Here is a 26348-nt window from a genome sequence, read left to right on the forward strand (position 1 = left end):
CTCCACCGTCACGTGGTGGGGCGCCGGGTCCAGCCTGTAGCTGATGCTGCCGCGCGGTATTCGTCATGGAGCTGGCGCCACGGACCTGTCCGGAGCTGCTGCTGCTGCTGCTTCTGGGCCTGAGCACGGGTAGGTTCGGGCAAAAGCTGCATCAGTGGCGGATGCCTCCTCTCTCCAGGGATGAGAATCTGTTAGTGGGTTTGTGCTTTTTAAAGCATATTCCTGTTCCTCTGTTTCTACCCTGCGTGTATTGCTTTTGAAACTCACTCTGTATTTGTTTTTTTACTTACTTATTTTGTAATTCAAAGTTCTTTTTCTACTATTTTTCTGGCCCTGGGTGGTCTGGTGCCTCCTTTCTTCCATACGCCTAGGTAGAAGTAGTTCGGCAAAGTGTGAGATTTGGAGAAGCTGCTGATCAATGAGGTTTACACGATCTTAAGGCCGTCTCCCTTTCCATGCCGTGATTGGCTGCTAAATGAGGTTATAAGGTCTTTTTTAAATTTTGAGCTGAAACACACAGTCCAAAAGACCCCTGAAGAAAAATCCCACTGTGAATGGGACATTTCATTGAGATTAATTAAGCCTTTCTTCCTCTACTTGGGCAGAACAGACAAGTTAACAGCTCCCTCACCGCGGTCCTTTCTGGCAAAACTAAACTCGTGTTTAATAGGATGACTTGCAAAAGGATTAGCAGTCTTTAAGCATAATGACTCCTGGTCTGTCTGAATCAAGAACTGAGAGTGGGAACTGGCCACAAACTTGCCTTGTGATCCCAGGCAAGTTACTTAACTTGTTTTCTCGGCTGTAAATGGGGATCACGTGACCCTTCAGCTCGTGTCTGGGAAATGTCGAATAGATTGCCCCCTCAAATTTTGACAGTGGTCACTGGCAGGAAAGGGAGGAGTGCCAGAGGTTAGATCAGAAGGGACCAAGCCTTATCTGTCATTTTCAAGAGTGTCTGTAATCTTGCGTTACTTGTATGTGTGCTCTTATAGCTGCATGTATAATGAAATATTCTAATCGTTCTGTTTTGCTCATCAGACCACTTTCTGGTTGTCTTAATCTCCATCCTTATCAAGTTACAAAATTGCACCTTCTGCTCATCTACTCCCTTCTGTTCTTTGGGGACCAGTTTTTGTCCTTTTACTTGACACAGGAGCATGAAATTAAAAAAGGAGGAAGTAGAGGCAGAAAACTCCAGTCACCAAGGATCACGCTCCCATCACTTTTTAATAAGCCACCTGTTTTACCCACAGAGTAGTACTCTGAAAGAACTTGAAAGTTGTTACTTTAGCAAAAGTGACAAGAAACTGTGTTTAACCTACTCTTTTCTGATACGTATTTTGCAGATGCTAGAAAAGTCAACTAAGGAAAATTGGAGCTGTAATATATTAAAGAACATATATATGGCTTCTGATAAATTTTCTGTCCAAGTGCCTTCCCAGAAAAATTATGCCAGTGTGCATTTTTACCAACAGGGCTGAAGGTCGGTCTCCTGTATCCTTGTGGACATTGAGTCCCTGCCGTCTGTCCAATAAGCAAAGATTTTTTCAGTGACCTCATTATTGCTTTAACTTTTTTTTTTTTAATTTTATTTATTTATTTTCTTAATGGTGGTACTGGGGATTGAACTCAGGACATTGTGCATGCTAAGCGTGCACTATACCACTGAGCTATCCCTTCCCCGCTTTAACTTTTATATCTTTGAATATTAGTGATGTTAAACATTCTTTTACATTTTAATCAGACTTTGTATTTTCCTTTTTATAAATTATGTCCTCATGGCATTTATCCATTGAACCATCAGGATCTTACATTTTTTTAAACTGAGCTAATTAATGATTAAGGAAATACCCTTTTTCATATTTGTTGCCCACCTTTCTTTGTTGTTTGCCTTTTTCTTTTATTTTTGTTGTGCAGAAATGTAACAAGTTTCTGTCCTCAACTCTTGATCTTTTTCTTCATAGTCTCTGGGGTATGCTTAAATCATCTCCTCATCTGGGATCAAACATTTCATTATATTTTCATATTATTTTTAAATTTTAAAATTGATATACTTAATCCATTTGGACTTATCTTGGTTTACAGTGTAAAGAGAGGATCTACATTTCTATTTTTTTACCTTCAAAAAAGCTAACAGTTGCTCCAGCATAATATAATGAATGATCTTTGCCCCACTAATTTGTGATGCCTCTTTTTTTTTTTTTTAATGGAGGTACTGGGGATTGAACCCAGGACCTCAGGCATGCCAACCAAGCATGCGCTCTACCAGCGAGCTACACCCACCCAGCTGTGTGATGCTTCTTTAATCATATGTTAAGTGAGAAAGAAAAATCATCACATTGCATTTTGAGATTTTCCTTTTTTTCCTCAAATACAAATCTCTCTCTTTTTAGAACAGAGTCATAAACATGTTTCATGCTTACTGTTAAAACTCCAAATATTACAGAGGGTGTAGAGGAAAAAGTGAAAGTCTCCAGACTCCTGGACCATGATTAAGTTTGGTTTGTTTTTTCATTAATGAGGCTTTTTGTCCCTTTTCTCCGCAATATATTGGAGTAAGTAAATTGCCTGATATATAAACCAAATCATCTCTAGCCTAGCACGGCCATCTCTCCTGGGCCTGGGATTTACCTAGATATAGACCTTCAGAAAAATGAAATTGTGCTTCTATTTCAGGTGCTGTCATTGACAGACCCGCAGAGGAGGGCAAAGAAATATGGGGTTATGTGACTGTCCGGAAGGATGCCCACATGTTCTGGTGGCTCTATTATGCCACCAACCCCTGCAAGAACTTCTCAGAACTGCCCCTGGTCATGTGGCTTCAGGTAAAAGTCATTTCACTGCCTGGCCTGAGGTCGAAGCCAGGTTTTCCCTCACTTAGCCACTTTGCTCTTAAAGGCTCCCCGCTCCACTGTGAAGAACAGATCTGGTAAGGCGGCCAGCTAGGGGTCTCCTAGGCTTGGGGAATCAGCATCCTCTCTGAAACAGGCAAAGGCCATGGTGCAGTCAAAGAGGCCAAATCAGAGAATGAAGGATTCGAGCTTTTGCTGGGGTCTTTTTCTACTGAGCCCAGCCCAGGCAGTGGCAGGGACTCTCAGGGATGGAAACTCCTCAACACACATTTGACTCTATGATGACAGAAAGTATTTTGGAAGGTTCCATAGCAAAGACTGAGGTTCCCTAACTACCTCCCCTCCCGCTCCTCCGCAAACCCTTTTCTAGACCCTAACCTCTTCACCCCAGAAAAACTGATCTTTTGAAAAGACTCAACCTTTTGTATCTTCGTGTTAAGAATTGGGCCCTATCCTTCTCCCTAAAGTGCGTTTGCATTTTAATCTTGAGCTCTGGTGGTAGCATTGAAGACAGGGAGCTGGTCAAAAAGTTTGTGGGGACCAGCAGAGGATCCTGCCTTGCATTACTGAGCTGTCTGTCCAGAGGTGGCCCACACCCGCCTGGAAGACTGACCTCATGGGAGGGGTTGAGGAGCGCGGTCTTGCTTCACCTTTGGGAGACTGTACGTCCGGCCCAGCTTGGTGCCAAGTTTGCTCACCAGTAAATAGGGCGCCCTGGTACTCACCTCCATGGGATGTGAAGGTCAGTATTCACAAGCAGCCTCCCAGTGCCCCCGGCTTTGCCTCCCAGGCCAGTAGATACAGACTTTCTGCTGAGATGGAGCAAAGATACCCAGTTTGCAGGGAGGGACCTTTGTCCCAAGTATTTCCTTGGAGCGTTGGTTAAGGTGAGGCTCAGCCTGAGGGTGCAGATAAGAAAATGTCTCAGAAGAAGAATCTATCTGTGTGACCCAGGGAACTTCTGTCCGTCTGGCTGGAGATGAAAGATGTGGCAGGGTTGTCAGGGAGAGCTGTGCCAGTCAGGAGAGCCGGGTCCTTGAAGCCTTTCTGCCACTTAAAGCTGCGAAAAGACTCTTCCCTTCTCTGGGCTTTGGTTTTCTAATCTGGGAGATTTCAGTGGTTTGCAAACATTCTGTTAATCAGCAGAACTGTTTCCACCCCCAAGCGAAAGTTTACAGACAGAACCAAAGCAGAAGCAAGAAGGGCTGGGGCAGGGTGGGGGCGGGGTGCCGAGTCCCACCCATTCTGCCTCTCCTTTGTCACACGCTGCCTGTCTAGCACTTCCTGGGCTTTCCAGAACCCAATTCAGAAACACCTGAATTTCAGAAGTTGCAAGCCTTTTCGGTTAATTTCAGAGTGCGGTGGTGGTTAATCTGAATTAGTTGTGAACATTTGAAAATCAAGACATTTACTTCCTTTTTCCAAATAATCAGGGAATTAGTAACTTGGGGCCTGAACTTGCTGTGTCAAAACTGAGTGGTTGGGGGCCCCCTTTCAGACAGGCAGGAGCTCTTGGCGGAGGGGACCCTCTGCTTACTCCTGACTTCTGGTCCCTGGAGGCCATCCCGTTTGACCTTTGGTGACTGCGAATGAGATGCTGTCCGATGGTTATTAACTGGCTTACTAACGAACCTGCTCCTTGTCTCCTCAGAGGCCCAAGAGAGGAGGAAAAAGTATGATTAAGGAAGAAATGATTAACTCAGATAAAAGGAGATCTCTTTTAGCAGCCTACTGAGAACACATGCACTGACTTACCCAGGCAGGTCTTTGAGAATCGAGGTCACGTCATCTGAGTGGAGTGACTCTGAGTAGGGTAGGGTGCTGCTTCCCATACACTTTCAAGTCTTCTAAGCATTCAGTTGGTCCTCTGACACATTTACCATATTTCAGAATCAGTGCAAAGCCCCGGGCCGTGACAGCTCCCCAGCCAGACGTTGCAGACAAAAAAAAGATGTTGCAGTAGAATGTTCTCAAATAGAACAGAGTTCGGAAAAGGGGATTTCTCCCACAAGGACCATGCCCCTAGAATTCCCAGCTTCCCTCCTTGCTCTCTGGTCCTGTCCCATCCCAGGAAGTCCCCCAGGGAAAGGGGGCCCAGCTTTTCCACTCGAGGACAGCTGCTCTTAATTTACTGTGTGTAACACGATAAACATTTTTCAGTGTTGCCACATCGTTTCTCATCCTTTGTGATTCTAAACGGCAGTGTCACATCCCATCCTGTAGACATGTCATGATTTACTAACACCCACTGGGGGACGTTGGAGTTGGGTCCGTTTTTTCTCTTATAAAAGTTGTAAATGCCACTGCAATGTACATCTGCCTCTGACTTGTGCACTTTTTACCACTGTGCTAGGAAATCCTAAGATACAGAGTGCATCTTAAGGTGCGGAGGGGTTCATAGCCTTCCAATTTTATAATAGTTAACTTGGTGTAGATTCAAAGCATTAAATGGTTTCATAAAGCCTTTCCGTATTGGGGTCCTCTAGTTACCCCTGATCCCTGACTCTATGTTGTCTTTTTTTTTTTTAGATTTCCCTGTACAGATGGTCCTGGCTTCTGTTTTGCCTGAACCATTCCCATTCCCTTCCATCTCTGTGATTCTCCCTTCCCTATCCATCTTGCACAAGGCAGCAGTATCCTTTTATTTGAGGCCCTAGTCCTGTCCCCTTGGCTCAAATGGCCCCTGAGGTTTTGTCCAGAAAAGCACTGACCATCCTTTCCCCTGACCATCTCCTGAAGGACCCCCTCCCCTCTCTTAGCTCTTAGAACCCACAGAACCTTTGCCTCTCCTGGTCTGGGCCCCCATCACTGAGCTTCTGTTCAGAATCCTGTCTCGCCCCGGCCCAGAGTGCCCTAAGTATTGAGGGCCTCCTGCCCTGGGACTTCTGTATTTGCTCCGTTATACCCTGGGGATCATCTTGATCAAACTGCCTCTCATCTGGGTCCCTTGTAAATCCTCTGGGACACTGAGGAGAGTGGGGTGGAGGGTCACAGGGCCCCACATCTAGTCCTGGCGGAGCCCTGATTGCCACGTTCGCCTCTGTGGGCCTCACTGCTCATCTCTGAAACAAGACGGGTCACACAAGATGTTCTGAAGTCAGAGAGCCCCGTGTCAGGTCAAGGCTCGGGCTCGGTGAATCGGGGGTAGGGAAGTTCCTTCTGGGGGCTCTTAGCCCAGGCCGGTTCCTTTCTTGGAAAGCCTCCAGCAGTTAGCAGGGCGCTCGGCCAGAGCAGAGGCTAAGTGCCCATGGCTTAGGCTCACTGGATCGGTTGTGTCTCGTGTGTGAGTGACGGAGCCATCACCGAATCAGAAATTGTTTATAGTGAATGTGGTCATCGTTTGTGATGGCGAAGGTTTGACTAACATTTTCTCTGAATTTATTCGTGGTTCTTTTTCCCTTCCACAGGGTGGTCCAGGTGGTTCCAGCACTGGATTTGGGAACTTCAAGGAAATCGGGCCCCTTGACAGTGATCTCAAACCACGAAGAACTACTTGGGTACAGTGAGAGAGGCCCCTAATCAGGCTGCCCTGGGGCCTCCCCCAGGCTGAGGCCTCCCCCATTTCCGCCGCACCGCTTGACCCCATTCTGGGTGGGGTCACACCTTAAGTGATCCCGCCCCGCCACCCCGCTTCCTCTGTTTCTGGGGGCCTTGGGCACTTGTCCACAGGCCTCCTCTCTAGCCAGCGTCTTTCGTTTCTTGGGACAGCTTACCCTACGTCTGTGACTTTTCTCCCCACTTGCCTGCAAAAACCTACTCTAGCAGATACCCTGGGGCTTGTCACAATCCACATGCTGGCTGTCCCCGCAGATGCCAGGGTCACCCCTTGTGGCCACAGCCTCTGATCTTTCCTCTCTCTCCTTCGCCACACTGCTTCATGACTTCATCAGGACTTCAAAACCCCTGTCCTCTGCCCTTTTGATGTCTCTCTAGTTCTCTGTCTCCACCCGCCCCGTCACTCTTAGCCCCACTTCCTTGCTTAGCTAGTCTCCGGCCAGCTCCCCACCCCCAGGCTCCCTTATCCCTCTCCCTCCACACCCGACCTGGGGTCAGTCCTAGCGTCCACCTGCTTGGCTACGCTGCCAAACGCTGCTGGGCAAAACCACGCCATCGGCAGGGTGGGATGTTGCCCAACTGTGGGATTTGCTGCGGGCTCGTGGCCACCCTCTGCTCTGCTCTGCTCCTCTCTCGTCTGTTGACAGACACTTGGCTTGTTTCCACCTTCTGGCTGCTGTGAATAATGCAGGTAACATTAGCGTGCAAATATTTGTTTGGGCCCCTGTTTTCAATTTGGGGGAGTATATACCTAAGGATAGAATTGCCAGACCTATGGTAGCTCTATGTTTAATACCCAAATGTTGTTAATCTTCATCCATCCCTTTTTCCAGCCCCTCTCATGGTGCTTTCAAAGGGCCCCTGCTCCCAGTCCACTTTCCACAGGCTGCTTGAGTGAAACTCTCCAACATAAATCATTCCTTAGTTTACCATCTTTCAGGTCCCCAAAATACCAGATCCAGAATCCTGAGCATGAACTGGCTCCTGCTGTCTCCAGCCACATCTCCCAGCACCTCTCCATGTGCTCTCTCCCTTCAGGCCTCTGCTTGGGCAATTCCTGGGCTGGGGCTTCATTCCTTTGGCCACCTGTTATCAACGCTCTCATCATACTTACCTCTGCTTTTCTTTAAGACTCACTGCAGGGTCACCTCCTTAAGGTCCCCTCTGGGCCCTTTGATTTTCTTGTCTGTCTCCACACTGGTCTCCTTTAAGCACATTTTACTTACTCTTGCCTCGGCTCTTTGCACGTGCTGTCCCCTCAGCCTGGAACATTCATGTGCTCGTTCCAATTAAATGATCACTTTCAGTTGCTGTAGCACAGTGCCCACTGGCTTGTCCCCACGCCTCCCACAACTAAGAGGGTAATGCCTGGGCCAGGTCTGCACAGGAAGTGAGGAGACCCCAGCCTTGTACCTGATTGTCCCTGATGCTGCCACTGCCTTTCCAACTTCGTGACCTTGGGCAAGTCCTGGGCCTTTTCTGAGCTTTAATTTCCTGATCAGTAAAGGACATAGCTGGACTGTGTCATCACTAGGGATCTTTCGGGATGTAAAATTCTAGAACTCTAAGCCTCTTTGGAAAAGGTATTAGAATAAATTCTGCTGCTCTTGTAGTGTGCAGCAAAGCCATGCCAATGTGGAAATCGGATTCCTCTTGAATGTGGTATCCAGACCACTCACTGCTTCGAGCTGTTGCCCAGGCCAACACTGCTCGTTCTACCTGTGCAAGCGGATTACATTCAGGACGTTTATGTTATGTGAACGCAACAGCCCAGGGGCTTCCGTCCCCATGTATATGTTAACTCTTTCCATCTTGCCTCTCCTTTTCTTTGCCTTTCTCGGCCATAGTAATCCGTGTTCCTGTTCCAGAATTTTTTTAAAATCCATTTTAGTAACGGGATCATAACCATACTGATGGCCTCACACGTGTGGTTTTTCTTGAGCTCATGTAAGAAAATCAAAAGATAATTGGTGACTGGCTGGCTGATTGCCACTTTCGACTTTCCTCTGTGGCGTGTAGCTCCAGGCGGCCAGTCTCCTATTTGTGGATAACCCCGTGGGCACCGGGTTCAGTTATGTGAACAACAGCGATGCGTATGCAAAAGACCTGGCCACGGTGGCGTCAGACATGATGGTTCTCCTGAAGGCCTTCTTTGATTGCCACAAAGAATTCCAGGTAAGCAAAGACTCGGGAATGACTCAGCAAGGGGCTAGCAGTCTCAGCATGACTTCCATCAGAATATATTTATACTTCCCCGAGCATTCCACGCCCAGCCTATTCCAGAGAAAACCTTTTTGCTCCCAGGACCAGGTGGTGGGCTTTGGTTTCAACCATCTCCAAAGGTGGTTTTCAGCAGCAATGACGGGGGAGTCAGTATGATAATCAGACATGAGAGGAGAGACCAACCAAAAGCTGATTCGTTTTGTCTGGCCATTACATGCAATGGGAATTTGAAATGAATTTGTTTGAATTAAAAGGCATTCAGGATATTTAGTTCTTCATTCATTCCTTTTCTTCCTAGATGATTCCATTCTACGTTTTCTCAGAGTCCTATGGAGGGAAAATGGCTGCTGGCATTGGCCTAGAACTTCATAAGGTAACAGGGAAGATGACGTTGTTGTTTTGGTTTCAGACAAGAACTGTTATTGTGTTACTTGTTATGCTCGCTTAGTTACTAAATGTGCTTTGAGGAGGACCTTGAACATGCAGAGAAGAGTAAGTCTGTAATAATGACCGTGAAAAGTTTCAAAAAGAACAGTGAAGTCTGCCTACCAGGTATCAAACAAACTTCCCAGCTTCAGCAAGTAAAGCAGTGTCCTACCTACATAGCAACAGACAAATGCAGAGAAATGCAGCAGGCTGAAGGATCTAGAGACACATTTTATACATATTTATATATTTGTTTGTATATGCATCTATGTGTATGTATGAACACACATATGCATCATACTTACACGTGATCATATATAAATGATGATAAAAGATGGCATTGTAATTCATTGAGGGAAAGATAGAATAGTCAATAAATGGTATGGAGACAAATGGCCATCACTTTGGAAAACAGTAAAGTTAGATTCTTGCTTTACATAAAATATCAGTTCTCGACAAATTACAAATCTAAACATAAAAATCAAAACTACAAAAGAACCTGAAAATATAGGAGAAAAGTTTTATAATCTTGGTAGGAAAAGCTTTCTTTTCCTTCATAAGATGAAACACCCAAAAGCCAAAAAGGATAAGGTTGATATATGTAGACCATATAGAAATTTAAAACTTCTTAGAGTTTCATAAATAAGTTTAAAACATATACACACATAGACAAATATATAATAGAAAAAGTATTCCTATCAATACATCTATTTAAAAAGAATAATATCCTAATAGAAAATTGGCAAAAAATGTGGACAATTTGAAGTGAGATTTATTTTTTAGAAAAAAAAAACACTTGTTTTTATATAACTTATGAGCGAAGAATGGTTTTTACATTTTCAAGTGGTGGTTGTGGGGTGGGGTGGATTAAAAAAAAGAGTATTTCATGACACATGAAAATTAGATGACACTCAAATTTCAGCGTCCACAAATAAAGTTTTATTAGAACTCTCATTTGTTTACATATCGTCTGTGGCTGCTTTAGCAATACAGTGGCAGAGTTGAGTAATTGCAACATAGACTTTTGGTCTACAAAGCCTGAAATGTTTAATATCTGGTCCTCTATAGACAGAATTACCAACCCCGGATATAGGGGAGGTCATTCACTTCATTTGGCTTTGAATCAGAAGGCACACAGTGTCCAGACATGATTTCCTCCATGGAATTCTTACACCCTCTGTCTGGACAGAAATTTATCTGAGTGGTTTTGCCTTCACACTATGTGGGTGTTCAGTTCTTCATCCGTCTTCCACTTAATAGTTTTAATGTCAATTTTTAATTCTCACATACATCAGTCATTTTATTAGGAGTTTCAAAATGATGGTTTTTCTCCTCCCGTCATTTTGCTCACATTTCCTAGCTGCTATTCTTCTATAAAGTGGAACTTCTCCTCATCCTCTGGGACTGTTTAAGAAACTTGAAAAAAGCTCCTTTTGGAAAAGCCAGATAAAAGCATAATTCTTTGTCTTTTATTACCAGTGTTCAAAGTCAGGGTATTCATTGTTCTTTTAGATCCCTCAGTGGCTTGTGCATTAATTCATAATTCAAAATTCAAAATAGATAAAGGTGTACTGTAAAAATTCTTCCTCTTGCCTCTGTCACCTTCCCCAGGGCCACCTTTGTCATTACTTTCTTCTGTACCTTTACAGGGATGTTTCCTGCCTGTATAAGCTAATTTGTATATATTCTTTTCCCTCGTTTTTATACAAATGATTGCATATTCTGCACACTATTCTACATGTCTCTTCTTTAATTTAACAATACACCCTGGAGATCTTTTTGTATTAGTCCTTAAAAAGCCGTCCCATTCTTCTTTTTAAGTTGTCTCATATACCGTGGACATAACCAGAATTTATTTAGCCCAGCGTATTGATATAACTATTTAGATTGTTTTCAGTTTTCTGCTACTGGCCAGATGTATTCCTTTTAAATGAATAAAATGAGCAGAGGGGAATGAGCTCCTAGTCCTAAAGTATCCATCCCACCCCTGAGGACCTTCTGAGGAGTCCAGCTCTTCAGTGATGGCCACTCGGACAGTGACGATTGAACCCAGAGAGCCCCCTGAGCACCTTATGAGAAATCACAGCCCTCAGAAGGAAGGGTACCCGTGTCCCTTCTAAAGAAGATAGGGGCTGCCCCAGACCTCACACACATCCTGCCAACACCTTTGTGAAAACAGTAGAGAAAGACTAAGGGCAGCTCCTACTGATTTTGCAGATGGTGTCAGGAAAGACTTACTCTTGCCCTCCAGTGAGTATCTGACTTTGGACACCCAGGGAATCCTGGGTGGGCAGACGTTTTCTGGGCTCAGGCAAGGCAGAGTATAAAGGCTTGGATCCCTTGTACTGAGGAAGGGATGGAGGTCCCTGAGTCCCCTTGACAAGGATGTTTCTTGGCTCCTCTTCTTTCAGGCCGTTCAGCAAGGGACCATCCAGTGCAACTTTGCCGGGGTTGCCTTGGGTGACTCCTGGATCTCTCCCATTGGTAAGCACGAAATTTTCAGACATTTTAAAACTCCCTTTCCCCACCCTTCCCTGGGACTTTGGGCTGTATTGTCTAGATCAGAGAACAAGGCAGTGAAATTCTCTAGGTCCTTGGAGAAGTCAACACAGAAGTGTTTGCCCCCAGAGCATCCAGGAAATTTAGGGCTGAGAACTCATTTACAAAGCACTTACCATGGGCTGCCATGGGCTGGACAGAATTCTCTTGCTTGATTCTCACAACAGAAGAATTGAATTTTACAGTTGAAGACATTCTTGAGTCTCGTAGAGGTGATGGAGTTGCCCTCTGACCCACAGAATGAGTGGCCTGGGCAGGAGTCAAACCCACATCTGCTTGTCATCTTATCCTCTCTGCTTCTCGATGCTAACGTGGACCACTGGGGTGAAATTCCCACCTGCTGGTCCTATCGATGCCCAGGGCAGCACTGATCACAGAGGCACCCACACACTTCCCTCGTAAACATTTGGCAGAGCACCAAGTGCTGAGAAGCGATGCCCCTGGCTCTCAGAAGAGGGGACTGGTGGGAGAAGAAATAGAACGTTTTCCCCCTTGCAGCTGTCAGAGAGTGATTATGTCAAATGGGATTTCAAGGAGCCGCAAATCCATCTGGTCCTGTGACTCGGAGGCTCGCAGTTTCATAAGCTGAGCATCCTTGTTGGAGTATAGACAAAAGCTGTTTGTATTGCAGACACCCAGGGTGTGGCTTCAGGCATCTGAGATAGTCACCGTGTAGGGTTAACTCTAACGAGGATTTCTAAGTCTCAGCACTGTTGACGCTTTGAGTCGTACACGATTCTTTGTCGTTGGGGGCAGGGGCATCTTGGGCTTTGTGGGATGTTAGGATGTTAGCAGCATCTGGACCCTTTAGATGCCAGTAGTTCCGCCCCAGTGTGACAACCAGCAGTATCTCCAGACACTGGCAAATGTCCAGCTTCCTAGGCTGTCTGTGCTCTGTACCTTCACTGGGGTGGTCGTTACATGAGTGTATACGTTAATCAAAACTCTTCTAAATGTATGCTTATTGCTTGTGATGTGTGACTATGCCTCAGTTTTTTAAAAGAGTAATTTGTTTAAATTTTTAAGTAATATTTTCCCCCTAAAAAATGGAGATTCGGCTTCTTACAGAGCCACATCCCTGATGGATCCAAGACATGCTGATCCACTTGGAATGGTTATTTCTTGCACTCAGTCTCGGCATCTCCAGGGCGGGACTGAAATGACAGACCTGAGAGCCGAGTCCGCATTGCGAGAAGGGCTGCTCTTTGTGTTTCCTCCCTGGATGTACCTCCTAGGAGAAGCCTTGACCCGGGGCGTGAGGGGCCAGCAGGGTTCCTGCCAGGTATCTCACTCAGAGTGACGACAGGTTCTCATCACAGCTGCGTAACAACGCTAAACACTTCGTGTGTGCTAATAACTTCATCTCACGCTTACAACAGCTCCGTGGGATGGAGGCTGTTATTACCCCAGTGTTTGGAGGTGATGAAACTGCAACTCAGAGAGGTTAAGCACTTTTCCTAAAGTCACCCAGCTAAAGCCAGGATTCACATCCAGAGGCCGCAGGCACTGGAATCCGTGCACTTCACCATAACCCTGCTTTCCTCCCCGAGACCAGCAAGTGCAGCCTCGTGGCTTTGCACGTGCCCTTCACCCTGCCCCAAATCTCCCTTCTTCACCTTGCCACCTCCCCCTGTGAGTCCTCCTGCCCAGATCTTAGTCCCTCCTTCCACGTCCACCTTAAGTATCAGTCTTCCATCCCAGAAGCACACTCTTTTTGAAGGAGAAATACTGCTAATTTTCATGAGCAGGTATTAATTGCTTGCTAGGTAGTAGGTGTTGTTCGAGGTGCCAGGAAAGGTGTACAGACACGCTTCATGTCTTCAAGGGGATCTGCACAGTTCAGTGCGGTGGCCATAGCCGTGTGTGACTATTTAATTTAAATTAATTAAAATATGAGAAAATTTTCGGTCTTTCATTTGCACTACCCCCATTTCAAGTGCCCAGTAGCCGCATATGACTGTTGCCCACCCAGATACAGAACATTTCCATCAGTGCAGAAAGTTCTGTTGGACATCTGAGGTTCACATCAGAGGTCATCAGACTACGAGCTCCAAGTCAAGTCTGTCCGGCCGCCCTGCTTTGTTGAATAAGGTTTTACTGGGACACAGTCCCACCCGCTCATTTACATGTTGTCTGACTATTTGGAAGCAGCAACAACAGTAATTGCAAAAGAGACCGGCTGGCCTGCAAAGCCAAAAATATTTGTCATTTGTCCCTTCACAGAAAAGATTTGTCAGTCCCTGGTCCAGCTCGAGCAGGGAGTGGGTGCTTTGGAGAACTGTAGACGAATGTTTATATTAAGAACCTAAGGCACAGGCCTGATGGTTCAGCTGGAGAGGTGAATGGCAGCTGGGTCCCAGAGGACCTGGTGTGCCTGCACTTCTCAGGGTGTACTCTGAAGAATACCGATCCAATGAGGTGCTGTACAGAGGGCCCCGTGATCAAATGAGTTTTGAAAGTGCTAAATACTGGCTCCTCCCCCTCAAGGTTCACAGGCAGATTAAAGGCTCTGAGAAGTCCTGCAGTAAAGAAATGTGTTGTCTTTTGCATAACCCCAAAGGTGTTTAACCGAAGACATTTTTTTCTTCTAACTCCCAGGTTAACATTCGGCAGGACTGCGGTTATTTGAAACATACTTTGAGATGCTTGGGCTTAGGGGGAACCATTGAAGGCTTTTAAGCAAAGGAGTGACATATTCAAATGTGCTGTCTAAGTTATGGTCCTTGATATCTTGTTGGAATGCCTCTCGGTGGCACTGGTGGCACTAAACTTACCTAGTGTTCTGTAATTGTGAACTTGTCCAAACCCAACTCTTCTCTTTGAGGGCAGGTGTGGTCTTATATTGATATCTTTTAAAGCTTCTTATTGGCTTCAGGCACTTTGTAAATTCTCGATTTATTTTTGGAATTGAAATGAATTGATTGGCAGGGTGGCCACAGACACTTGAATTACGAAATCATTAGCCTTCTTCCTTAATTAGCTCCTTGGTGGAAGCTGGTGTCCCTAGATTGGAGGCCCGAGCAGGATGCAGAGCGGAACTGTGAGGGCGGGGAAGTATTTTCAGCTGTCAGAAAGTCCTAGAAGTCTGCAGATAAGAGCCTCCGCTGCACCCGCACGGCCGGCCTGTGGTGCCATCACTGGTGATGACTCAGTTGCTGGGCCAGTACCAGGCCAAGTGAATGTGTCATTAGTCCTGAGTCAACAGAAAGGCTCCCACAGCCTCGCCCCGCCTCCCAGCCGCTGGACATCAGCCCTGCATGGACACCGGGGAGTTAAGGTGTCCATGGGTGGGCCAAAGCCACTAGGTTTCTTGCTTTGGAAGGAAAGCTGGTTAGGTATTTTGGGGGGAAGGACAGAGCCACAACAAACATTTTATATGTATGTGATTTCCTTTAGATTCGGTGGTCTCCTGGGGACCTTACCTGTACAGTGTGGTGAGTATATGAGCCCCACTTCTGTCCCTTTGTGTAACAGCCCAGTTGACCTCTTCTGGCTCTGTCCCCAGGAAGGACAAAGCTAGTTTGGGTTTGCCTATGCGGTGGACACTGCTCCCTAAGGACATGTCAAATAATCCATATCAAATTGAAGACCCCACACAGCGAAAACAAATGTTGACAATGAATACATGTGTGTTCATGTATAACTGAAAAATTGTGCTCTACGCTGGAATTTGACACACATTGTAAAATGACTATAACTCAATAAAAAAAAGTTAAAAAAAAATTGAAGACCCTAAGCAACAGCTGGCCTTGGGGACAAATTTAAAGAAGCATCAGCACAATTATTTCGTTTCTCTAGGTACAGGAAATGCACATTTTTTAATCCCCTCAGCTTTTTATAATAGAAATTTTCAAATACGCAGAAGTTAAAAGATGGTGGTGAACCCCCATATACCCACCGCCTAGACTCAGTGAGCATTTTGCTGTATTTCTTTCATTAGTAAACACATCACTTGTAACGATACACTGTCCCACATATGCTTCTCTTTCTCCTTCCTCTCACCCCTACCCGGAGCAGCGCCAGACTTGTGTCTCTAGCAAAGTGGACTTTCTGTTCTCAATTTACATTCCAGTCTCTTCTCGACGACCAAGGCCTGGCAGAGGTGTCTGAGATTGCAGAGCAAGTCCTGGATGCCGTAAACAAGGGACTCTACAAAGAGGCCACCATGCTGTGGGGGAAGGCGGAAATGGTCGTTGAAAAGGTACCAGGGGACACGCTCCGGGCCAGCCTGCTTGGCTTTTCCCTCTGGGCAGCGGGCCCCTGGTTGGTGCTGGAGTCTGTCCTGCAGATCAGTTCGCCCTGGAAATTAACACGCACGCCCTTGGTTTTCTCCTGCGGCGTCGGCGCTCCACGCAGATGGGTGGCTCACTACTCTAGCTGACATTGCTAGTCTCTGAGCTTTCATTTCTTTCTAGTCCAAGCAGATATACAAAGTTAAAGCTGTCTCCTTGGATAAGATGGAGAGCCAGGTGCCTTTCCATTTTACAGCTTTGATGATAGATAAAGAAAGGAAACAAACAGCCAAGTATATGTCTGTGTATTTCAGAACACAGATGGAGTGAACTTCTATAACATCTTAACGAAGAGTACCCCTGAGTCTGCAGCAGAGTTGAGTTTTGAATTCACCCAGAGCCACCTAGGTGAGTGGACCTTGAAGTTGCGAGACCCTGTCGCAGCCTCCGTGCTAGAGGAAACCAAATTTTTAAAAAGCTTTATTGACATAGAATTTACATACCATAAAATTCATCCATTTTAAGTGCGTAATTCAATGGCCTTTGGTTTATTTACAGAGTTGTGCAAACATCACCACAATCCAGTTCTAGAACCTTTCCGTTGCCCCAGAAAGATCCCGCGTGTCCCACATGTCCGCCTGCTGTTCCCACCCTCAGCCCTAGGCAACCCCTGGTCTGCTTTCTGTCTCTAGATTTGCCTTTTCGGGACATTTCATATAAATGGAATCCTGCACTAGGCTGTCTTTTGCATCTGGCTTCGTGCACTTAGATAGTGTTTCTGAGGTTTGGAAACCGGCTTCTGCACATTGAATTACGATGTCAGTCCTCCTAAAAGCTGGACTGAGTTGTCTTCCAGCTGCGCCTGCTTCACTGTGGGTCCAACTGCCTGGCATCCTCCTTCCGTACAGAAGCTGCAGGAACCTCTTGATTCCACCCAGCTGATTTCCTTTGGCCGTGCTGGATAATCTCCACGGCCCCAAAGTACATAAAAGGCAGCAATCAAAACTAATACAGCATCTCCACTTTGAACATGGTCCCGACTCTCTCCCCCATCTGGGGAGAATCAGGGGGATGCTTTTCATTTCCCAGGTGCAGGCCTCCCTCTTAGGCACAGCATCCCCAGAAGCCTAGAAAAGAGGTCCTCTTGGTCGAATCTCCAGTCCTTTGACTCACCGTGTACCAGTTTGTTTTAGTCCGTCTTTTCCAGCGCCACGTGAGACACCTGCAAGAGGATGACTTGAGTCAGCTCATGAACGGTCCCATCAGAAAGAAGCTCAAAATTATTCCTGAAGACTGCTTCTGGGGAGGTAACTTACGTGGGCTAATTAACTGCCTTTTGTAGAGCTGGGGGTGAGAGAGGTGGAAATGCAAAGCCCTTAACTTGTGGGATGGGTTTTTGTGGTGGTGAGGGTGTGTACGGGTAGAACACTATTGCTGTCCACATTTTACGGATGAGCAAACACGTACTGAGACAGAAATAACATGCCTAAGTTGGTTCAGAATAAGGGGTTGGTACGGGAAGTGGGTGGGGAGGAAGTAAACGATTGTGAGTTGATCACTGTGAAGCCAGGCAGGTTGGGTACGTAAGAATCATCAGACACGCTTCTCTTTCCTTTGTGTCAGTTTGAAGTTTTCCATAATGAAACACTGAGATTAAAAGAGCCATGCCTGGGGGAGTGGAAGCAGGGTATAGCTCAGTGGTAGAGCGCGTGCTTAGCATGCACGAGGTCCTGGGTTCAATCCCCAGTACCTCCGTTAAATAAATAAATAAGCCTAATCTCCTCCCTCCAAAAAAAAATTTTTTAATGTTTATTGGAAAAAAGGAAAGCCATGCCCAAGGCCACAGTTGGTTGTGGTGTGACTTCTGGACAAAGTCCTTTTGGACAAGTTTTGATCAGCTCTCTCTGGCCAGCCTCCCCACGCATCCTGATGTGGATGTGGTCTGCCATCTACCGCATCCTGGTATAAAGATCACAGTGAGGAAATACCAGGGTCCCCAGGAACCAGGGCCGGGTAGAATCTAGGACAAGTTCCTGCTCAATTCTGTAAGGAAGCCACAAGCAAGTGGGACTCCCAGACTCCTGGAGGGGGAACACTCCAAGCTGAGGAGAATTTCGTTCATGTCCAAAGTACCCCAAAGCTATGCCTCGGTAGGGCGGCCCCTTGACAGCTGCAGAGAGGCTCAGACTTGGCTCTGGTCCTGCCTTCCTCAGGACACACAGCCATCCTCCCAACCGGCAGCCAGCAGAGGACTCGTCCTAGACCTGGTGTCTTCCACTTCACCCCTTAGCGCTTTCTAGAAATGAGGGGAAGGTTAATTGGCTTAAATAAAAAGAATGCGATGTCAGAGCTGTAAGGGGTGGGGACCACTGTGCAAGGAGCAGGAGGAATGAGCGCCCCCAGGAGGCCAGATGAAGGTCAGAATCACAAGAGCACATCTTTTCAGCCCAGCCCCCTCGTCTTACCTTTGTGACACTGTTGTCCAGCCTGGCTTCTGTCGTTACAGGGATCCTCCCCCTCTGCCCAGTGTGGCTAGATGGGCGGGCCGACTGCTTTTTTGCAGATGCAGACTGATAGAGAAAACTCTCTCGCTCCACGAGTGTCTGTTTGTGGCTTGGAAAGGAGTTGTCCTTGCCCAGTGCCAGTGTCCTGAGTCCAGTTTGTAGTTGAGCCAACCCACTCTGAAGGCAGCCAGACCTGTGTGCATGTCCCAGGTGGTCCCTGGCTGTTTGACCTGGGGCGGGCTTCTCAGCCTCTCTGAGCCGCATCCTCTGTAGCCATGGCAGCAGTGAAATCTCCTAACCCCCCAGGGCTGACAAAGGTGAAATGAGATGTTGCTTGTCGAGCACTTACTTAGCTCGGTGCGTGGCAAGTGAAAACAGACGGCAGCTGTGCTGCAGTTGTTCGGTGTGATGGTGCTGATGCTGGTCAGCCGGCGCTGAGCATCCCCTCTCTTGCCTGGGGCTAGTCATCCTGGTGACTTCCCCCAGGGCCAGCTCTGAATTGGTTTAGGGCTGGTGTCTTTATTACCGGGGTAGCTCTGCTTATTCAGAACTTAACACTTGGCCCTGGTGTTACGCAGCCAGGGAGGAAAACTAACACTGGCCTCGAAGCAGTTTGTGCCCTGAGAGGAGCAGCCTGAAGTGTATTTTGTGACCCTCCCTGTTCCCCTGGGTATTAGCCTAGGTTCCCATCCCTCATTGGAAATGGCATCCGCTCTCATCCCAGGCACCCGAGCGAACAGAGCACGGGTGCGGTGTGTGCCCCACTTCCACGTGGCCGGCTCGGGGCACAGATGGGCCGCTTGGTCCCGCTGGTGAAGCGTCGGTATGCAGTCTCCAGTAGGTGCTGGATGCTCTGGGCCGCTTCTTGCTCTAGCAGATTCTGAGCTGCTGCCTCATTCTCCTTCCCCCCCATGCAGGCCAGTCTACCAGTGTCTTCCAGAACATGGAGGGGGACTTCATGAAGCCGGTCGTCAGCATTGTGGACGAGCTGCTGGAAGCCGGGGTCAACGTGACCGTGTATAACGGGCAGCTTGACCTCATCGTGGACACCATGGGTAGGGACCACTCGGAGGGGCGCATGGGCTGAGCTGGAAGGGGACTGGCCTCTTGGGGCTGCGGACATTGAAATGGCAGAAGGAAGGCCGTTTCCTGTTACATGCGTCCACCCCTGACCTTGGCTCTTTGGAGAGGGCGGGGCTGCCCTAGGCTGTGACCTGCTCAGAGAAGCCAGGTCTGTCCAGCTTTTGAGGCCTTAGATATGATTAAAGAAAAGGACAACACCTGCCCCCACCACAAACATTTAAAAGAAGCCATTTCTGGGGCCATTTGGACAATGGCAGCATTTAACTGGGGGGAAACGTCGTTTTGGGGCGGTGTCACAGGAGCTGGAAGCCCTGCAAGGTGAGTTAAGACTAAGACTCGGCTCTTAATGCCGGGCCCTTCTTGTCCCCCTTGCCAGGTCAGGAGGCCTGGTTGCGAAAACTGAAGTGGACAGAGCTGCCCAAGTTCAACCAGCTGAGGTGGAAACCGTTGTACACTGACCCTAAATCTTCTGAAACATCTGCTTTTGTCAAGTCCTACAAGAACCTGGCTTTCTACTGGATCCTCAGAGCTGGACACATGGTGAGAGAGAGTCAGTGTTTGTGGCAGGCTTCGGGCTCTGCCGGGTGACCCACAGGCACTGGTGACGCGTGTCACCGCCTGGGCTGGTCTCATACGTGCATTGGGCCTGTGGGTGTTGCAGGCTCACTAAGGAAGCTCTGCTTCATTTACAAAGTAAATCCTCCTGAGACTCACCCTGGGCTCTCTATCCTCTGCTCTTTAAATGAGTCGAATGGTACTTTCTTCTCAACAGTCCGTCCTGAAGGAACACGTGGTCCTGAGGGAAGGAGGGAGAAGTAGTCTTTCCCCAACGTTTTCAGGGGGTGAATCCGGAGCTCGGAGGTCTGTAAGGCTGAGCGCAGTGCAGGTACAAGGCGGGGAGAGTTTGGGAGCAGCGATGGTTCTAGAACTCCAATCCAGAAGAGGCTTCTCCTGCAAAGAGGGGCACTGAGGCCACTGCACTCCCGCCCCTGCACAGAGAACACAGTGTTTTCCCTGAGGTTGTAGGTTGACTGAGTGACTTCCCATGGGCTGAGGGAGACTGTGGAGGGGTGACTCCACACACACATGCACGCACACACGCATGCACACACACACGGACACCCACACAGGAGCCAGAGGCTGGAATGTCAGGAGGTGGAAAGGGCCCAGGGGCTTCCCTGATAGTTATGCTTTGGTCGCTTAAACACAGGGTCTCCCTTCATCCCAGGATGGTGGTTTCCTGGAGGAGGTAATTGGGAGGGATGGTAAGGCTTGGCTCCATTGTGCCGAGACAGAATCTCCACAGGGTAGGGGCTGAGGGTCTGCTGTGTGCCTGGAAAGAAGGTCTAAGGAACAGGTCTTAAAGCTCTGTGTGCATGCCAAGCACACAGTGTGTTTACTTGGATGGCCAAGGAGGTGCTGAGGGATTTGAGGGCTGGGGGGCCAAAATGGCCCCTCTGCAAGCTACTCTTTAGGGCCATTCGTGGTTCCCAGCTGGGGTCAGTCTTGCCCCTCAGGGGACTTTGGTGATGTCTGGAGACATTTTGGATTGTCACAGCTTGAGGGTGGTTGCTCCCAGGATCCAGTGGGTAGAGGCCATGGGTCCTGGTATACATCCTCCCATGCACAGGACAGACCCCCCCCCACCATGAAGAATTATTCCACATAGAATGTCAGTCATGTCAAGGTCAGGAAACCCTGGTATAGAGGAACCGGAGCTGGGGTATCTGGTAGACTTGGTCTCACAATATTTATTAGGTATTTTGACCCTGGCTCACTTATTCTTAATCTCTCTGACTCTGAGTCTCCTCTTAAGAACTTCCCAGAAATGAAGATGCAGCCAGCTTTTGGAGAACCTGACTTACTCTTTGGTTCCTTTCTTCATTGAGCAAACATTTGAGTGTCTCATAACTGCTAATCCCCATGCCAGGCACTGGGAATTCATGGATGGATGGTGCACCATCCGTGTCCTCAGGGAGCTCTTGGGCCAGAGGGATAGACAGGCCAAGAGACTAACAACATGGGGCAAGAAATGCCAGGGGGAGAGGAAGCCCAGGCCAGGCTTCGGGGTCTAGAAGACCGGGCTGTAAGCATGGGCAGGAGATAGCTCGATGAAGAGGAGATGTGGGGGGTTCCCGAGGAGCCTTCAGACAACTGAGGCCTCAAGGTTGGGGAGGGGTGTCTCCCCATCACCAGGGAGAGGTGAGGTAGAAGAAGGAGACTTTCTATACTTTAGTAAAGGAGCTCAGACCTACCCTGAAAGCAACGGGGTGCCACTGGGGGGTTTTAAGCAAAGGAGTGGAGTTACCAGATTTGTCTATGAAATAACACTCTAGCAGTTGAGGACGTGGGACAAGACTGGGGCAGAGAGCTGATCTAAGATGCTTTTATGATCACCCAGAAGGGAGAGAAGTAGAGGAATTTGATAAAGTGTAAGAAGGGAGATTGAGCAGCACTTCGCGACTGTTTCCCTGTGGATCAGCCAAGAAGGGTGTCCGCAGGGAATTGATTGTATAAACTGCATCTGTAGAGGTCTGCAGTTAAATGTTTGTCCGTGGAGATAGAGGTCTGGGAGTCAAGTGTGGAAAAGGCAAGGGACTGGGTTTAAGAGGCGGGAGGAAAAAGAAGGGCCCACAAATGGGACTTGAGAAAGGAGCAGCTAGAAAAGCAGGAGGGAGACCAGGGACACCCCCAAAGCAGAGGCGGGCCGGCGGTGTCCGGTGCTGCTGAGAACCCAGGTAAAGGACTGCGACGTTAGCAGTGATTTGGGTTCACTGGAGTCGCCGTGACTGTGGCAAGCATCCTAAGACAGCGTCCGGACTGGCAGGCTGGGGAGCTAGCATGGAAAGGACGGAGCAGATGAATGAGCAGCAAGGGTGAGAGGGCAGCTTTCTTTAAGAAACCAGAAGGAAGCAGGAGGCCCACTTTCTTAAGAAACTTGATTTGAAGAAACAGTGAACAGGGTGGCAGCAGGTCACAGGGTTAAGAAGGCATTTTGTCGTGGCTCTGAGTGAGTACTTTTGCTGTTGACTGGGAAGAGGCAGGGGAAGTCTCAGAGCACACACGGTTCTAGGCAAGGGCCCCTGCGGAGGCAGGTCGGAGGGGCGGGGGGTGGGGACCAGCCGTGGGCTCTCACCAGTGCACGGAGTCCAGGCCCGTTTCCTCTTGGTTTGTCACAGACAGAACAAGACATCAGTTGGGGGCAGCCTTAAAATAGCACCTGGAGGCTGTTATTAAACCACCCCTCAACCACTTCCCCTTCAGTTGGTGGAGTGTCGCTACCCCACCGTGCCTGCGCCTCCCCCCGGGGACCTTGCCTGGCGGGAGGGCTGGGGGCAAGAGTGTGAGAGAATCGTAGAACCATGGAATTTCATAACTTGGAGCCATCTACTCTACCCACCATCTTTGTGGAGGAGAAACGGAGGCCTCGGCCCCTTCCCCTTTGGATGGGGTGTGGGGAACAGATTTTTTAAAAGGAATTACTTGAAAAATCTTACAGAAAAACGAAAGAAAATTGAATAACAATGTAAAACTGGGGGTGCCACCCAAAGGGTCCTGTTGGTTTGTATTTGTTTATAGGTTTGCTGGTAGCTTCCCTCTCAGCTGTTTGCTTCCCTGTTCCCAGAATGGAATCTTTTCTACACAGAGAATCCTTTAAAATGTTTAGAGGGAGGGTATAGCTCAGTACGGGCTTAGCGTGCACGAGGTCCTGGGTTCAATCCCCAGTACCTCCTTTAAAAAACAATAAATAAATAAACCTAATTACCTACCCTCCCGGCCAAAAAAAAGAAAAATGTAGAGTCTTCCCTCTTCCTTGAGCAGGCTGGGTCTTAATAACATAAGCACAGCCTTTATATAGAGAAATCAATAAATCAGCCCCAAATGGAATAGAAGGTTCTTTCCTAAATGCTGACTTCTCTAGACCGCTGCACCCAGCATGGTAGGGGGCCCAGAAGAGCTTCTGTCCAGCACATGGTCGTTTCACAGAAGGGACCCTGTCTTACAGGATGCAGCCAGGTGCAGCTGTCCTCCCAGGTCGCTGTCACAGAGCTGTTCCCCTTCCTGGTTGCTGAATCTGAAGCCGGCCCTAGGAATGGAATCAGGAGCGCTAACTCAGATACTGCTTGATTCTAGGTCCCTTCCGACCAAGGGGACATGGCTCTGAAGATGATGCGGCTGGTGACTCGGCAAGAATAGGATGGGCTGGGCTGGAGGTGAGCTGACTGGCCTCGGCGCATGGGAACTGGAGCAAGCACCCTTCTCCCCCTGAATCTGATCTGGGGGCGGTGAGGGGGGAGAACCAGACCTGGGCTGTGGTTGTGAAGGTTCCTGTTGGCTTCCACAGCAAACAAAATCACTGCCTCTGTGGCAACTTGGAAATCATTTCTGCTTCGGAAAAAAAGTGATTTTTTAAAAAGTGGTTTTGTTTTAATCAGAGTGAAGCGTTGAAATAGATTAACATTTTCTTATCACAGAAGCAAATGATGTGATTTATAGAGAAAAGGAAAATGCAGGTAAACAATGAACAAAGTGAACCTGTATGCTCCTTTCAGGGATAAGCGCTGTTACCACTGTAGTGTATGTCCTTGCACATCTTTTTGTTTTGCTATATATGCATATATATTTTTTACAAAAAAAAAATGGAATCATTGCTCTTATTTTATGGTCTACTTTGTTCACACATCTGTATGTCTTAAACACCTTTCCATGCCAATAAATGTTCTCTTATAATGTTTTTAATGTTCTGAGCATTCCACTTTATGGATATACCATAATTTATGTACCAAATGCCCAGGGGTTTCCCATAAGCAGTTTCTGGTTTGTCGATTTTATAAACGGTGCTCCAGCGATGCATCCTGATAGTTACATTTTTATGCCCATCCTTATCATTTTCTCACAACAGATTCCTAAAAGCTCACTTATTCAGTCAAAGGACTGTAACATTTCTTTAAAATTAAAATGATGGATTCAGGGCTTTTTAAGTTTTAACTCACGGCTCAAGATCTGCCTAAGGGACCTGATAGCTTCTATGACAGTCCTGAAAGAAATACGGCCTCCTGTAGTTGCGGGGCTGAGATATTAAAAAAAAAAGCAAAGCAAAAAACAAAGTCTGTTCCTGCAGAGTGTGAGTTAATAGCAGGTTCTGCCCACGTGACCAGCCCCCCTGACCAAGACTGAAACAGGCTGTACACGTGCCCCACAGTTTGCTGCTGGGAAGAGAGCACTCCTGTGCTCCTGCGTCCCTGGGACAGGGACAAACGTGAGAGGTTTGTGCTGGGTCCCCCCGGACTCCACCAATGCATATCATTCCCCTGATGCTTCTGCAGGGTATCTTTTGCTGGAATAACTCTGAATATAACAAGTTACTGAGTCTTGTGAGTCCTTCTGGCCTTGAATTACAACACAGATTGAATTCGCAACCTCACAGGGTCTTTTTAGATAGAAGTCAGGGTATGGTTTGGGAAGGAATGTGAGTTTGAACATTAGGTCATATGGGCAGATTCCAATGAAGCGGAGGACCTCAAAGCTTCTTTGCCACAGGAAGCAGCCCTTCCACCCCTGCTGAGGAGGTTAATCTCCTCTTGCCCTAAGATTCTATAACCAATTCCCAGACTTGCCCAAGAGCCCTGTTCTGCTGCATTGTAGTCTCTCCACCCACACCCATGCCTTCTTGGGGATTCCCTATGATGAGTTGACTGAGAAAGAAAAGTCTCAGGCTTGGTTTATAGATAGTTCTGCATGACATGTATGCATCACCTGAAAGAGGACAGCTGTGGTTCCACAGCTTTTCTTTGGGACAACTCTGAAAGACGGTGGGGAAGGGAAACCCTCCCTGTGGACAAAACCTAGAGCAGTGCACCTGTTTGTTCATTTTGCCTGGAAGGAGAGATGGCCAGAAGAAAGGGTCTGCACCAAATCATGGTTCGGCTGGGTAGTTGGACTGGAAGGAGCGCCACTGGAAAACCAGAAGGTCTAAAAGAGAGGTATGAGGGTAGATCCCTCTGAATGGCAGTGTATGAAGATATTTGTGTTCCGTGTGAATGCTCGCCAGAGGGTAGAGGGAGCTTTTAATAGTCAGGTGGGTGGAATGACCCATTCTGTAGACATCGGACTATCTCCTTCCACAGCAGCCCCTGTGGACTTATGAACAGAGTGGCCGCAGTGACCGTGATAGAGATTATGCCTGGGCTCAGCAACACGAACCTGTGTTCACCAAGAGTGCCTAATCTGCCAGCAGAAGAGACAACACTGAGCCCCTAGTATGGCACCAGTGCCTGAAGGGATCAGCCAGCTACCTGGTGGTAGGTTGATTACATTGGACCGCTTTCATTATGGAAGAGGCAGCAGGTTGTTCTGACTGGAACTGACACTTGCTCTGGACATAGATTTGTCTTCACTGCCCACCGTGCTGCTGCCAAAACCACCATCTGTGGCCTTCCAGAATGCCTCGTCCACCGCCATGGTATTCCCAGCAAATGAAAAGCAGCAGTGGGTTCATGCTCTTAGAATTCATCGATCTCACCATGTTCCCCATCACCTTGAAGCAACTGCTTTGACAGATGGTTGAATGGCTTTTTGAAGATTCAGTGACAGTGCCAGCTAGGTGGTAGCACCTTGCAGGGCTGGGACGGTGTTTTCCAGTTTGTGGTAAATGCTCTAAATCAGCATTATGTTTCTCCCATCGCCTGGACCCAGCAGTCTAGGAACCAAGAGATAAAAATGAAAGTAAATCTGCTCGCTATTAACCCTAATGATCCCATAGTCAAAGTTTGGCTTCCCGTCTCTGCAGCTTTGGCATCTGCTGGTCTAGAGGTCTTAGTTACAAAGGGAGAAGTGCTTTCAATGGGAGAGACCGCAAAGACCGCCTTGGATTGGAACCTGAAGCCGCCATCTGGCCTCTTCAGGCACAG

At 47.7% G+C, this 26348-nt stretch overlaps 1 protein-coding gene and 1 long non-coding RNA gene across 4 annotated transcripts in view; one reads left to right on the forward strand and one right to left on the reverse strand.

Moving 5' to 3' along the window:
- On the forward strand, positions 1-24172 carry SCPEP1 (serine carboxypeptidase 1). Its single transcript, XM_006216417.4, has 13 exons — positions 1-129; positions 2680-2828; positions 6263-6352; positions 8430-8585; positions 8932-9006; positions 11471-11543; positions 15015-15052; positions 15691-15819; positions 16165-16258; positions 17044-17157; positions 19272-19409; positions 19814-19977; positions 23572-24172. Exons 1-13 carry the CDS (start codon positions 66-68, stop codon positions 23632-23634), a joined length of 1347 nt encoding a protein of 448 aa, XP_006216479.1. The 5' UTR covers positions 1-65; the 3' UTR covers positions 23635-24172.
- LOC116283592 (uncharacterized) overlaps positions 23841-26348 on the reverse strand; it is a 24541-nt gene continuing 22033 nt past the window's right edge. For all 3 annotated transcript variants that reach the window (XR_012060130.1, XR_012060129.1, XR_012060131.1), the window contains one exon: positions 23841-26137. This is a non-coding gene — a long non-coding RNA (uncharacterized lncRNA). The remainder of the gene's footprint in view (positions 26138-26348) is intronic.

This window comes from Vicugna pacos, chromosome 16 (assembly GCF_048564905.1).
Source record: "Vicugna pacos chromosome 16, VicPac4, whole genome shotgun sequence".
In the NCBI taxonomy this organism is placed as follows: domain Eukaryota; kingdom Metazoa; phylum Chordata; class Mammalia; order Artiodactyla; family Camelidae; genus Vicugna; species Vicugna pacos.

Coding starts and splice junctions, on each gene's coding strand:
- SCPEP1 (XM_006216417.4), top strand. CDS start 66: ATGGAGCTGGCGCCACGGACCTGTCCGGAGCTGCTGCTGCTGCTGCTT. Junction 2,829..6,262: donor CCCTGGTCATGTGGCTTCAG/GTAAAAGTCATT, acceptor TCCCTTCCACAG/GGTGGTCCAGGTGGTTCCAG. Junction 11,544..15,014: donor CTCCTGGATCTCTCCCATTG/GTAAGCACGAAA, acceptor GATTTCCTTTAG/ATTCGGTGGTCTCCTGGGGA.